The 12,519-nt window shown below is 43.8% G+C and overlaps 1 protein-coding gene across 1 annotated transcript; it reads left to right on the forward strand.

Annotated features, from left to right (window-relative positions):
- Positions 1-176: 176 nt before the first annotated feature.
- MONOS_2229 (putative CK1/TTBK protein kinase) lies at positions 177-12,481 on the forward strand (the record flags this gene model as incomplete). The annotated part of the gene is made up of 11 exons (XM_067872137.1): positions 177-1,932; positions 2,036-2,335; positions 2,454-3,502; positions 3,603-3,848; positions 3,962-4,039; positions 4,589-4,838; positions 4,914-5,001; positions 5,054-5,180; positions 5,252-5,353; positions 5,410-5,562; positions 5,654-12,481. The coding sequence occupies 11 exons, from the start codon at positions 177-179 to the stop codon at positions 12,479-12,481; spliced, it is 10,977 nt and encodes a 3,658-aa protein (XP_067733907.1).
- Between the last annotated feature and the right edge of the window lie 38 nt (positions 12,482-12,519).

The following is a 12,519-nucleotide window of genomic DNA, read 5'->3' on the forward strand; positions in this document are numbered from 1 at the left end:
AAATTATGAGTGCAAGTGAATGCATTGAAGAAGGTTTGCTTTTTCAGTATTTTTGACTGTGTTTTTCAAGCCTTGAGGATTGCTTTTTTGTTATTCTCAAAGAACTTTCAAATTCTTTCACTCCAGGGAAAGAGACAGTAAAAATTCCATTGCATATCAACAACTCCATTGAAGACATGAATGATACAGAAAAACTCCGTTCTGCTGTTTCAACCGAAGAAACAATTGCAACTCGTTCAATTGATAAACAACTTGAAACAGCAAATGAACTCTGTATAAATCAGCTTGAAAAATCGGAAAATTATGTTAAACGAAAAGAAGATAGGGGGAATCCCAAGTTTCAGTGCGAAAAATCAGAAATCTTTGAAACAACGCAATCATTACCTACAAGATATCCTGAATTTGAAATAAAGAACAGACAGACAGTATCCGTTGTGACAAGCATTTTTTCTCCATCAACTCATTTTTTCTTTTCTCCAAAGCGTCGTCAAAGTTCGTTTCCAATGGGTGTTGTTGGCTTCATTAATCAAGGAAATACATGTTTTTTAAACGCAGCTCTACAAGCGTTTTTAGTCTGTAAGCCGTTAATATATGAATTCCTGTGTAATCCCATTTCTGGAGAGTATATTAGGAAAAAACAACAGAAAAGGAAATGTAGGAAAGAAATTATTGATTTTCTGAAGAAAAAGCATCCAAATTGGTTTTCAGCAAAAGTTGAGGTTTCCAAAGAAAGTAACAGTTCGGTTAATAATTCATTATTACTTCCATCAACATCAACATCACCTTCCATTTCTTCACGTCAATTATCAACATGCTCTTCAAATAACAGAATCACTTCAAACTTGAAGCAACATGATCTTCCATCAGATGCTCATGTTGCAACACCTTTTCAATATCTGCAACAACCATACATTTTGTATCCCCAGCTTATTCCACCTTCCTCTCCATTAATCACTCCTGCACTCGGCAGCGTCTTTTCAGCCGCGTGGCAGAACACGTCATCAAAGGGGATCCTGAACCCCGAGCAGCTGTATCGCATTGTGCTTAAGAGGAATGAGCTCTTCGAGCCGGGAGAGCAGTGCGACGCACACGAGCTGATTATGACGCTGCTGGACGGGATGAGAGAGGAACTGGGCGAGGAAAGCGATGAGGTGTGGGACGTGATGATGGAGGAGGCTGTTTGCCAGGAGAGGGAGTGGAGAATTCGGGAAGAATGGAGAGCCAAATGCATGAAAGAAAAAGAACTGAATAGTCTGCTCTCAAAAGATAGACAGAATAATGAAAACAGCACAGAAGAAGAGGCATCAAAAGACAAACAAGATGAGATAGATGAACCAGAAAATGACTCGAGAAATTTGAAGAAAGCAGAAACGTGCAATACATTCTGTGAAAAAATGTCAAATAGCACAGATTTTGAAAAGCTGTCCGAAAAGCCACCAGCTGAACTTCTTTCACGTCCAGACCGTCCTCCATCTCCATTATCTGACTCACCAGCATTCCCAGAGATGTCTCTCTCAGATGCCATTTCTCCTTTGACTTCTTTTTCTTTTTCTTCTTCTTCTTCCTCATCCTCCTCATCCTCCTCATCCTCCTCATCCTCCTCCTCATCTTCTTCTGAACTCCAACACATCACCAGCAGCGACCGCATGCAATCTTTAGTTCGTCCATCGGTAAGCTCATCTCATTTCTGGCCAGATCCAGTACCTTCTCTTGCTCGTGACCCGTTTCCCCGCTTTTTGAGTGTCTCTGATCCTCTCCATCGTCTCCTCACAAACTCTCCCTCTAATATCATCACAAGACTGTTCGGCGGTTCATTCAAGTGCTCAATACGCTGTCTGAGATGCAACAACACCTCTGTCACTTCACAGTCTTTTCTTGGCATTTCACTACCAATCCCCAAATGGGCAGATCTTGTAAAGCTGAAGAAGAAATGTGTGCTCTCCGTTTCTGTTCATATTGTGCATGATTTTGTTAACTTTTATTTTTCACCTTGAACTTACAAATACTTTTTTCTATTTCCTAAATTCTTATTCAGTCGCAGCAGAAACAAACACCTCCGATCCGACATCATCTGGTTTCAAGCGTTTCATGTTTCGCTGCTCCAACCTTTTCCACACTCCCACGCTGATGGAGTGTTTCTCTACGTTTTGCCTGCCTGAGACGCTGGAAGAGAAGAACAAATACAAATGCGATAGATGCAAGTCCCTCCAGGACGGTGACAAGATCACTCTGATTGAGACTCTTCCTTCTGTTCTCTTGGTGCACATCAAGAGATTTAAGTATTCTTTCTGGTCGTCGAAAATAAGCGAAACGGTGAAATTCGATCCTGTTATTGGTGTGTTGGAATTGAACTGTTTATCACTATTAATTCAACTATTAACGTTTTTAAAATTTATTATTAACTTTCATTTTATAAAAAAAAACGAATAAAAAAAAAAATAAATTATGAACAGATTTGTCACCATTCACCGTTCAACCTCCATCTTCTTCAAAATCCCGTGAGCCGTTAGTTGCTAAAAGTGCGTACTCAACAGAGTCAGAATCGCCAGAGGCTTCTTTGACATACACTCCCGTTCTCTATTCATTATTTGCGGTTATCTGCCACCACGGGTCGTCATCATATGGCCATTATCTTTGCTACGCGAAGCATCCGTTCACGAAGCAGTGGTTCTATTTCAACGACGACGAGGTGAGCGCAACCACAGAAGAAGATGTGCTTTCCCAGCAGGCATACATTCTGTTCTATGAGAAGATGGACAGCCGACCGGCTGAACAGGCAAGAGTTATTAGAGAAGTGGAGGAGGCGCTGACAGAAAGCAACAAGACAGAAAACTCGAAGGATGAATCTGATGGATCAAAAGAGAAAAATATGGAAGAGTTGACAGAAGAGTTGAAGAAGACGAAAATGCAGGGGAAGAAAGAAGAAAGTTCGAAATTATCGTCTTTTTCAATTGCAAGTTGGATTCATCAGGAATGTGTCAAAATGGAAAACGAAGAAAGAAAAGAAAAGGAAGCAGAACGGAAAGAAGATTCACAAAAATCTATTAATAAAGCAAAAGAAGAGGAGGCATTTGCAGCATTGGACAATGAAAAGCAAGCATCATCATCATCTTCATCATCTTCAAGCGGCAGAGAAAGTGGAAAGAATAATTCTGATGCTGATGCTGAAGAAGAAAAGGAGGAAAAAGAAGAAGATGATGAAAAAGCAAAACAAAACAAGGAAAACAAAAGCAAAGAAATCACATCCATCACAAATGCTGAAACTGAGCAAAAACCAAAATGTGCAGTTATTCTGCAATCTCGTTTTGTCTCAATGATTTCTTCAACTCAGACGCAGATGCCTCTCCAAAACGAAACACTCCTTTGCCGCCACAACTACCCTCTGATCACTCAGCCAGTTGTCAAAATACCGTTTTCTGTGTTTGAAATGGCAAAGCTCCTGTTCAATGAACCGAATGCCCCTCTGATAACACCAGAACAAGAGCAGTGCTGGCTTTGCAACGTATGCTATATCAGTATTATTCATTAATTCTTTAATTATTTTCTTTTTATTTGTTTTATTGGTCGATTGTGGATAATGTTAAAATTTGTATGTTCAACAGCGCAATTTGCGCAAACGTCGTGAAAAGGAAGTTGTGATAGAATGTCAAAAAGAAAGTGAAAGAGAACAGAGCCAGTGGGCCATAATTGATGCGCAGTGGGTTGAAAGCTGGGAATTTTTTGTTAAAAGAGGAGAGTTTCACGACCATCCAGGTCCAATCACAAACATCCACCTTCTTCGTGCTGACTTGCAAACTCCTGTTGAAGGGCTCCAAAAGGATAAACACTACGTATGTGTTATATGGCCGGTTTGCTATTTCATTAACTGATCCAAAATAAACTTATTTCAAATATCACTTTATTATTATTATTATTGTTACTATTATTATTTTCTCTTCACTAAATATTTTGTTTATTTCAGTTGTGGAAGTTCTTGCACTCCATTTATGGAGGAGGACCTCTTATTTTGCGCGATTCTGAAGATATATATTCTAATCCCGTTTCACCTTCATGATGTCTCATTGGAATGTTTTAATTGATAATTTATGTTAAAAATTTTAGGAATTTCACTTTTTTCTTACAAATGAAATAAAAATTTTATTTCATTAAATTTCAATATAAGTTTTGCAAAACACAGTTTATGAATTTTTGTTTGAAAATCAATTTGCTTTTTGTAATTTTTGAATAATTTCATGTGAACACATGGGACAAAATTATTTGTTTAATGAATTTTGTTCCATTTAATTATTTCTTTTATTTTTTTCAATTTCTTTATTTGACTAAATTATTTTTGCTTGAGAATGCTACACTTTTTATGATAAGAATGTAGAAAAAAATTGGGATAAATTGTTGCTTTTTTCATAAATTCACAAATTTCACCCCACATTAAAAAAAATAACATAGATATGGAAAATGATAATTTATTAATGCATTTTTTTTATTATTTGATAAAATGAATAACTAATATTATCAAATTTGTAAAAACACGAAAAATTTCATTCACAATTATGGATCAACTTGACCATCATTTCTGTTGTTTAATTTCCAGCAAAAGCATTTTCTAGCTTTTCATGCGGTTATGTGTGCGCAACCTTGGCAGTCACCATTCAAACCTGGTGATGTATTGAAGAATTCGTTCAAAATTGTGAAAAGAATTGGCTCTGGATCATTTGGAGACATTTTTAAAGCTATTTACCAAAATGGAGATATCAAAAAGGAACTTGCATTAAAACTTGAGAGAGCAGATCCAGACAGAAATTATCTTTCAGCGGAAATCAAAGTCTTGCGTACATTAACAGGTTATTAGCAATTATCGACAACTTATTTATTTAAAGAAATATTAAATTGGTGGATTATTTTTTGGTCTTTTGCAGGAAATCCACATTTTACACGATTTTATGCATATGGAACTCACCAAGGATACCGATTTATTGCAATGGAGCTTCTTGGCCCAAATATTCTGTTTGAAGTTTTTTTTTTTTTGAAATTGTGAATAATATTTGTTTGCATTTAGAGATGTTGTGAATAGTCGCCCCCTCCATCGTTTTTCTCTTGAGACTATATTTAAATTTGCCATTCAAGCTATTAGAGCTCTTGAAGCACTTCATAATGCAGGATTCATCCATAGAGATATTAAACCTGTTTGCTTGCTTTCCCAAGCAAGGATTTTTAATTACTTCAATTTCTTTTTTAAATGGTTTTGTTGCGATAGGCGAATTTTGTTATCGGAAGAACCAAAGAAACTACAGGACGTATTTTTTTAATTGATTTTGGGCTTATTCAGAAAATCAACGATGAAGCACCTTCACGCACAGTTTGATTTTTTGAAAAAGAAAAGTTTTCCTAAAGATAGCTTTTTATTTATTTTAGAGATCAAGCAATTTCCGTGGGACTCTTCGCTATGCCTCTCTAAATGCACATTATGGAAAGGAATTAAAGCGCGTTGATGACCTTATCTCATTGATGTACGTTATGGTTGAACTGTTTACCGGAAAATTGCCTTGGTCCCATATACAAGATAAGGTTTGCGCTTTTGTTTACAATTTAATAATCATTTCTGCAATTAAAAAATATATTCAATATATTCACAAAATTCCATTAAATAAACGAACAGTTACTCGCTCAGCAGTCGAAAGAGCGCGACGGCGGCTTTGAGCTGATGCAGCGTCTGCCAATTGAGTTCCAGATCTTCCAGCAGAGTCTGATGCGGATACCCGAAAGTGGCATTCCGCAGTACTCCAAGCTCTGCCAGATGCTCCGCACAGCCTGTACTTCCCGCGGGGTTGATCCAGACGGCCCTTTTGAGTGGGAAACAGACCTCTCCTCACGCTCAGAGTTCTCTTCACACAGCTCTTTCTCATCGTCTGCTTCGTCCTCTTCTTCGTCTTCATCGTCATCGTCTTCTTCTTCTTCTTCTTCGCATTCGCATTCACCTTCCTCTTCTTCTGCCTCTGCCTCAGCTTCTGCTTCTTCCTCAAACTCGGCTTCTTCTTCTTCCTCTTCTTCTTCTTCTTCCAGACATTCATCACAACAAACCTCTTCACACCCTTCTTCTTCTATCTCTGCTGCTTCTCCTATCTCTCCAACTGATGAACAGGCGGACTATCGTAAACAAACTTCAAATACAACTCAAAAATCCAAAGAAACATTTTCTTCTTCTTCTTCTTCTTCTGCTTCTGCTTCTTCTCACCCATCATCCCTTCAAAATCAACCAGCAAATCCAGCAAACCAATCAAAAACAACCGATCCCTCACAACCAGATAACCCTTCCTTCTCAGGCGCATCTGCAAGTTCCAGTCAAAAACCATGTTCAGAGGGGAAATCTCTCTCAATCATCGTGTCGAGTGGCGAATGCACAGAAAAAGACGAGTCGTCAAAGACAAACGCCACAAGCAGAGGGAACAACTCCAGCACAGCTCTCGCACTCGCCCTTTCTGCCTCACACGCTGGTGAGAATTCACTGGGAAATGATAGTTCGCTTCATCAGTTCTCTTCTGCCTCATCGTCGTCTTCTTTTTCTTCCTCTTCTTCTTCCTCTTCCTCTTCTTCTTCTTCTTCATCTCATTCCCCTTCTCCTTCTCCTGCAGCAGCAACGGTAACAACAACCGTTGCCTCTCCCTCTCTTCCTATCAACTCACACTCTACCTTCTGCTCCAACAACACTGAAATCTCTCAGCCTTTGGCTGTCTTTGCTTCCCATTCGTCTCTTTCTGCTTCTTCTGCCTCTGCTTCTCATTCTGGTGGAAGTCACCAACTCTATCAGGAGCAACCCTCATTGATTAGTGATGCAACCAGGAAGACTGAGATAACAGGAAGCACAAAGGGAGGAGGAAGTGCTTCTTCTCCCACTCAAACCATCTGCTCTGTTGCTAACTCCACCACGCTTGCACACACACTCTCACTCTCTCATGCATCTGGTGGGCAGCAGACTGCTTCATCATCATCATCATCTTCTTCTTCTTCTTCCTCTTCCTCCTCTTCCTCTTTTCCCTCCTCCTCTTCTTCCTCTTCATCTCCCTCACTCACACAGCACATATCTCCCTCCAGTATGTCTTCATTCTCTGTCATCAACCAGAAGAGCGAGCAGCAACAGGATCAATCACCTTCATCCATCCAGTTCTCCACTGCTGAACACATCTCTATCTCTCATTTGCCTCACCTCTCTTCTTCTTCTGCTTCATCATCATCATCTTCCTCTTCTCCTCCTCTTCCTTCCTCTCCCTCTATCCCTTCTCCTTCCTCTTTAACTGTCTCTCCACCACACGTTTTCTCCCCACAGCTTTTCCATCTCCCTCCCTCTTTCTCTTCATCGGTGCTTCCACTTGCCATCCACCACATCCCTCTGAATTTGTCTCCAGAGCCGCAGAAAGCAAACGATCCTTCTGAACAAACAGAACATAGTAATAATAATAACATTGTTAATAATAATAATAATAGTTGCAATAACACTCATATCAATCATCACAATAACAATGCCAGCCTGCCTCTGCTTGATCAACTGCGCTTGATTAGCCCTCAGCACTTGCATACAAGTCAGATCCCATCGCCACTCGGCTTCAGCCACCTGAAGATGGAAGAAGACGAAGATGAAGAAGAAAAAGGAAAAGGAAAAGAAAAAGAAGGCAACCAAAGAGAAAACAGTCAAAACCATCCTAAAGTTCCTTCTCCACAGTTGATGATGAGCTCGCTGTCAAGCGCCCAATTTGCAGGTGTCACCTCTGCAGTCACTGGAATCACTGGAATCACTACCACCAGCACTGCTTCTGCTGCTGCTGCTGGTGTCACGTCTGATAGAGCGAGCATTCCTCATTACCAGACACAGACACAAACACAAACACAGTCACAGACGCCGATGAAGCTTTTGTTGCTGCGAGGAAACTCGCCGTCGGTTGTGCAGATGCGGCAGGCGGTGCTGCTGAGAAACTATCAACAGCTTGCCAGTCAGAAAGCAGGGGATCAGAAACAGTACTATCAGCATTATCATCAACAGCAGCAACAACAGCAACAGCAACAGGGAATAATGTATCAGCCAGACTCGCTCTCTTCCAATCCATCAATTGTGCACCCTACTCTTCCCCTCATCCTCACGCAGGTCGACAGCTTCATCCACAGCAAAAAAAGAAGACGGAAAAAGAAAGCAGAAAAGGCTGCCAAGTCGAATCTGAACAACAACACAAACACAAATAATAACAATAACAATGCAGATGCACCAGACAACACAGCAGTGCTTGGTGGCAGCTCCAGTGATAATTCTGCTTCCTCATCTTCCTCTTCTCCTTCCTCCTCCTCCTCCTCTTTCACCTCTTCTTGCTCAGGCGATTGTGATGAATCATTCACAGGCTCCATAATCACAGATCTCGTATCCATCGACCCTTCTCAGTTCAAAGACTCCTTCGCCTGCTTTACTCCACAGCCAGGCGACGGCGAAGCGCCCATCTACCTCCACCTCGGCTCTCCTCTCCCGTCTTGCTCTGACTCTGAGGCACCAGTGCAGATCACATTTGATACTCCTTTCTCTCCCCAGCAGTTGTCATCATCATCGTCTTCTTCTTCTGCTTCTGCTTCTACTTCTACTTCTGCTTCAGGTACGGGTGCTGCAGATACTGCTTTGTCTCCGATTGTCCGCACATTGCAGCACGATGCCTCGCTCCCCACACTCCACTGCACTGTCCAGAACAGACTGCCCACTCTGCAGCTGCTGAACCACTCTCCTTCTGTCAACCTCTTTCTCTTCAGCCACAAGGCCAAGCAGCGCTCTCCTTCCACTTCTCCTCCGCTTCCATCTTCTTCTTCTTCTTCTTCATGTTCTTCTTCATCTGTCTTTCCTCCGAACAACCTGTTCTCCTTCCCTTCCTCACACCGCCCGCGCTCGCTGTCACTGGTGAAGAACCCATCAATCGACGAGCCGCTGCCAAGCATGGTGCCTGTGACTGCTGGTGAGATCTTTTCCCTGCAGCAGATGGAGACACTCACCCAGCAGGCAGACCGCTCTGCCGACTACACGTCATCCACCGCTTGTTCTCCACTTTACTTCTCCTCTGCTGTTTCTCCTCACAACACCACCCAGACATCTTCCCAGTCTTTCTTTCAGAACCAGGCATCACCCACAGGGATGGGGAAACAGACACAGACACAGACGCCCACTCCCTCATGCTCTGCCTCATCTTCCTCGTTCACCACGCCCACCCCATCGCCACACTCAGTCACAGCCTCTTTTTGCTCCTCTGTCCCTGGCAGCTCCTCCAGCGCCAACTACATCCACCCATCCACCATTTCCACGCCTTCTTCACCAACCTCTGAAAACCCACTCCACATCAACATTTCATCGCAGAGCCCGAACTCGAACTCGACCTCATCCCGCCTCTTCCAGCAGCGGAGCACGCAGCTCTTCAACAATTCCGCCTCGCCACGTGTGTCTGTTGCGCTTTCGCCGCACATTGCCATGCACTCTCCACTCCACAAGGACAGCAGCTCCATCGGCCACAGCGAGTACGACATCCACCTCAGCAGCTGCGGGAGCATCGGAGACAAAACACGCAACGACATCGAGTCAGACTACGGCATCTCGTCTACTTATGCCAAAGCTGAACAAGGGATTGCTCAGATGCACCTGTCGGTGAATGACTATTCATTGTCCAGCGGGTCGTTTGCTGCGATGTCCATCCACTCCCCGCACATTCTGGTGGCCCAGTCTTCTCTCTCGCCCACAGGGAGCACCCCATTCGTGTGCTCTCCTCCTCTCCAGTGCAGCGCCATCTCCCATACGCAGTCTCACAAGCTGCTGCAACACCCGTCGTCTTGCTATTACTCCTCCCGCACTCAGAAGGAGTATGCAGCCACTACACCCGATGGCTCTTTATCTCCTGTGTCGTGTGCAACTACCGCAGACACTGCTGTTGATATCTGCCACGAAACTGAGCGGCCGTGTAATTCTACAGGACCGATGGACATTATCCTTCCCTTGCAACCCCTTACTCCATCCAGATATGTCTCTTCTGCCTCTTCTGCTTCTTCTGCTGCTTTAGCTACTGCGTCTTCTTCTCTGTTTGTCCAGAAGCACCTGTCAGTTTCCTCTCATGTCAGTTCGTGTGCTGAGCAATCACAAGTCTCCAGTGTTGATCCAGAACAGAAGAGAATCGACACGACACTCACATTCCCTTCACAGTTCTCAACAACCACACCAGAACGGCTTACATCTCCTGCATTGACACCTGCCCTCTCTCTGAGCTGCAAGACACTGAAGCAGGCTTCTCCACAGCTGTGCTCGTCGAACCAGCCGTCGGCGATTGCTTCACCAGTTTTGGGAAGTGCAGTTGCATTGGAGAAGGTGATGTTCATAGAAAGACAGCAGCATCAGTATCAGAATCAAAATGAATCTCAGCAGCAGCAGCAACAACAACAAACACAACAACAGAGTTATTCGGAACATCCCAATCAACTGATCATTGTACCTTCATCGAAACAAGAGGAAGAAGCATCTGTTTTATCAGCCGCTTCTGGCGCTGCTTCATTGAATCCGCATTCGGTTTTCTCAACATTAAATAATTCTTCTTCTGGTTTCGCCAATGAAAGGAAAATCCACCAGCCGTTGTCTGCGCCTGTTACAGACAGCAAGATGATTGACCAGCTGAGCAGGCTGAGTGCGCAAGAGCTAAGTGAAACAGGGAAATCAGATAAATCCAGCCAGCACAACATCCACTACTTGCTCACTGAGCAGCTGAATAGCTCGAAGGATGCGAGTGTTGTTGATGAGCATGGCATTGATCTTGTCAAGTGCGATGATGACAATCTGCAGTTCATTCCTCTCTTCAACACGCCTTTCCACATCCAGCAGCCAGGGGCGTACCAGATCATCAGGCATTCCAGCGAATCTCGCCATGTTCCCAATGAACATTCAGATCAGATGCGAACTGGGAGCAGCACAAACTGCTCAAATAGCCCAAACAACTCAAGCAACTCGAACATCGCATCACCTCCGCTTCGGTCGATTGCGAACTCTTCGAAGCTGCCTGTGCAACTGTCTTCTTCAGCCCATTTGTCGCTTGCTTCTTCTTCCTCCTCTCCGTTGCTACCAACTTCGTATATTTACACACCTCCTATTTCGAACAAAACAACCAGCAGCTTTCAGACATATGATCATTCAGTGAATGCTGTACGTACAGTGGGAGTTTCTTCTGCTGATTCCTGCCGCTCCAGTGGAACACACTTGCACAGCGGCTCGTCAGAGAAAGTGTCTTTCCTTGCGACAACAGACATGAGAGATGTGTCAGAGGAGACGAGCTCAAACAACAGGGAGATGGTTGCCAGTGAGGAGCATACTGCAGACGAAAGAGCAGAGCAAGAGGCACAGAACATGAGGAATGCTCTGTCTTCACAGTCCAATGGAAGCTCTGTCACTTTGGTCTGTGCTCCTCAGCGGGGAAGCACTGCCAACGCAGCAAAGCTGACATTAGCCTGCAATCTCGAATCCAGCGCAACACAGCCAGTGGCCTGCACATACGCCTCTGCTCTGCCTTCTCCTTATGCGCCGTCAGAAAGCCCCGCACAAAACAACTTCAGTTCGACAGGCGCATTGCATCGTCCATCGCAATCGAGTGTCTATTCTCAGCTTCTTAACCAGCCCTCCTTATCTACCTCATACACCACCACCTCATCCAACTCCACCTTCCAGGCGAGTGTTCCTCTCCAGTCGAGTGATTACAACCAGCAGACAGCGCCAAGCCAGACGCTGACGCAGAGCCAGGGCTCCTTCACGAACTCGTACGACTGCCTGCTTCCGATGAACTCACACGCCCAGCTCCTCCAGGCTGAGTACGAGCGGCGCATCTCTTTCGATCTTCAGCACCCACCGCCTGATTTCCCTGCGGAGCTGGATGAGATCTCAAAGAAACACGCACAGGCAGAGATGATTCAACAACAACAACAACAAAAACACTATCAGATGCTATCGATATCACCATATGCGCCTCTGCAGTCAGGTGAGGAGCAACAAGGACAACAAGGACTACAGGAACAGCAGAACCAGCATGAACAACAAGAGCAGCAGGATCCGCTGAGGCCAGAAGAAAGCACAGGGCAGAGCTGGAGCAACGAGAGGAGCAAGTCTTCACAGAGCAATGGATTGGAGACACGGAGCAACATGACTCCGTTTGAGCAAGTTGACAGCGAGACGCTGCACGCTTCTGAAAAGTCGCACTCGGCGTCGCCTCCTTTTTCTCCGCTGTTTGCTGCTTCTTCGTCTATTAATTCTTCGTTGACAACGCTTTCAGCTAGCAAAGATAGTCTTGATGCTAATACGAATTCAAACACCCCAATTCACGATGTTGCGAAGTCTGATACGCATGTCAGTGAAAACAAAGAAGGGAAGAGTATATCTTCTTCGCCTTCTTCCTCTCCGGACAAAACTCAAAGCACAAGTAATGCTTGTTGTGTAATCCTCTGATTTATGCTTATATTTCTTTTTGGATTTCTTTTTGCTTT

The sequence above is a fragment of the Monocercomonoides exilis genome (assembly GCF_001643675.1).
Source record: "Monocercomonoides exilis strain PA203 chromosome Unknown scaffold6-2077815, whole genome shotgun sequence".
NCBI lineage: Eukaryota > Preaxostyla > Oxymonadida > Polymastigidae > Monocercomonoides > Monocercomonoides exilis.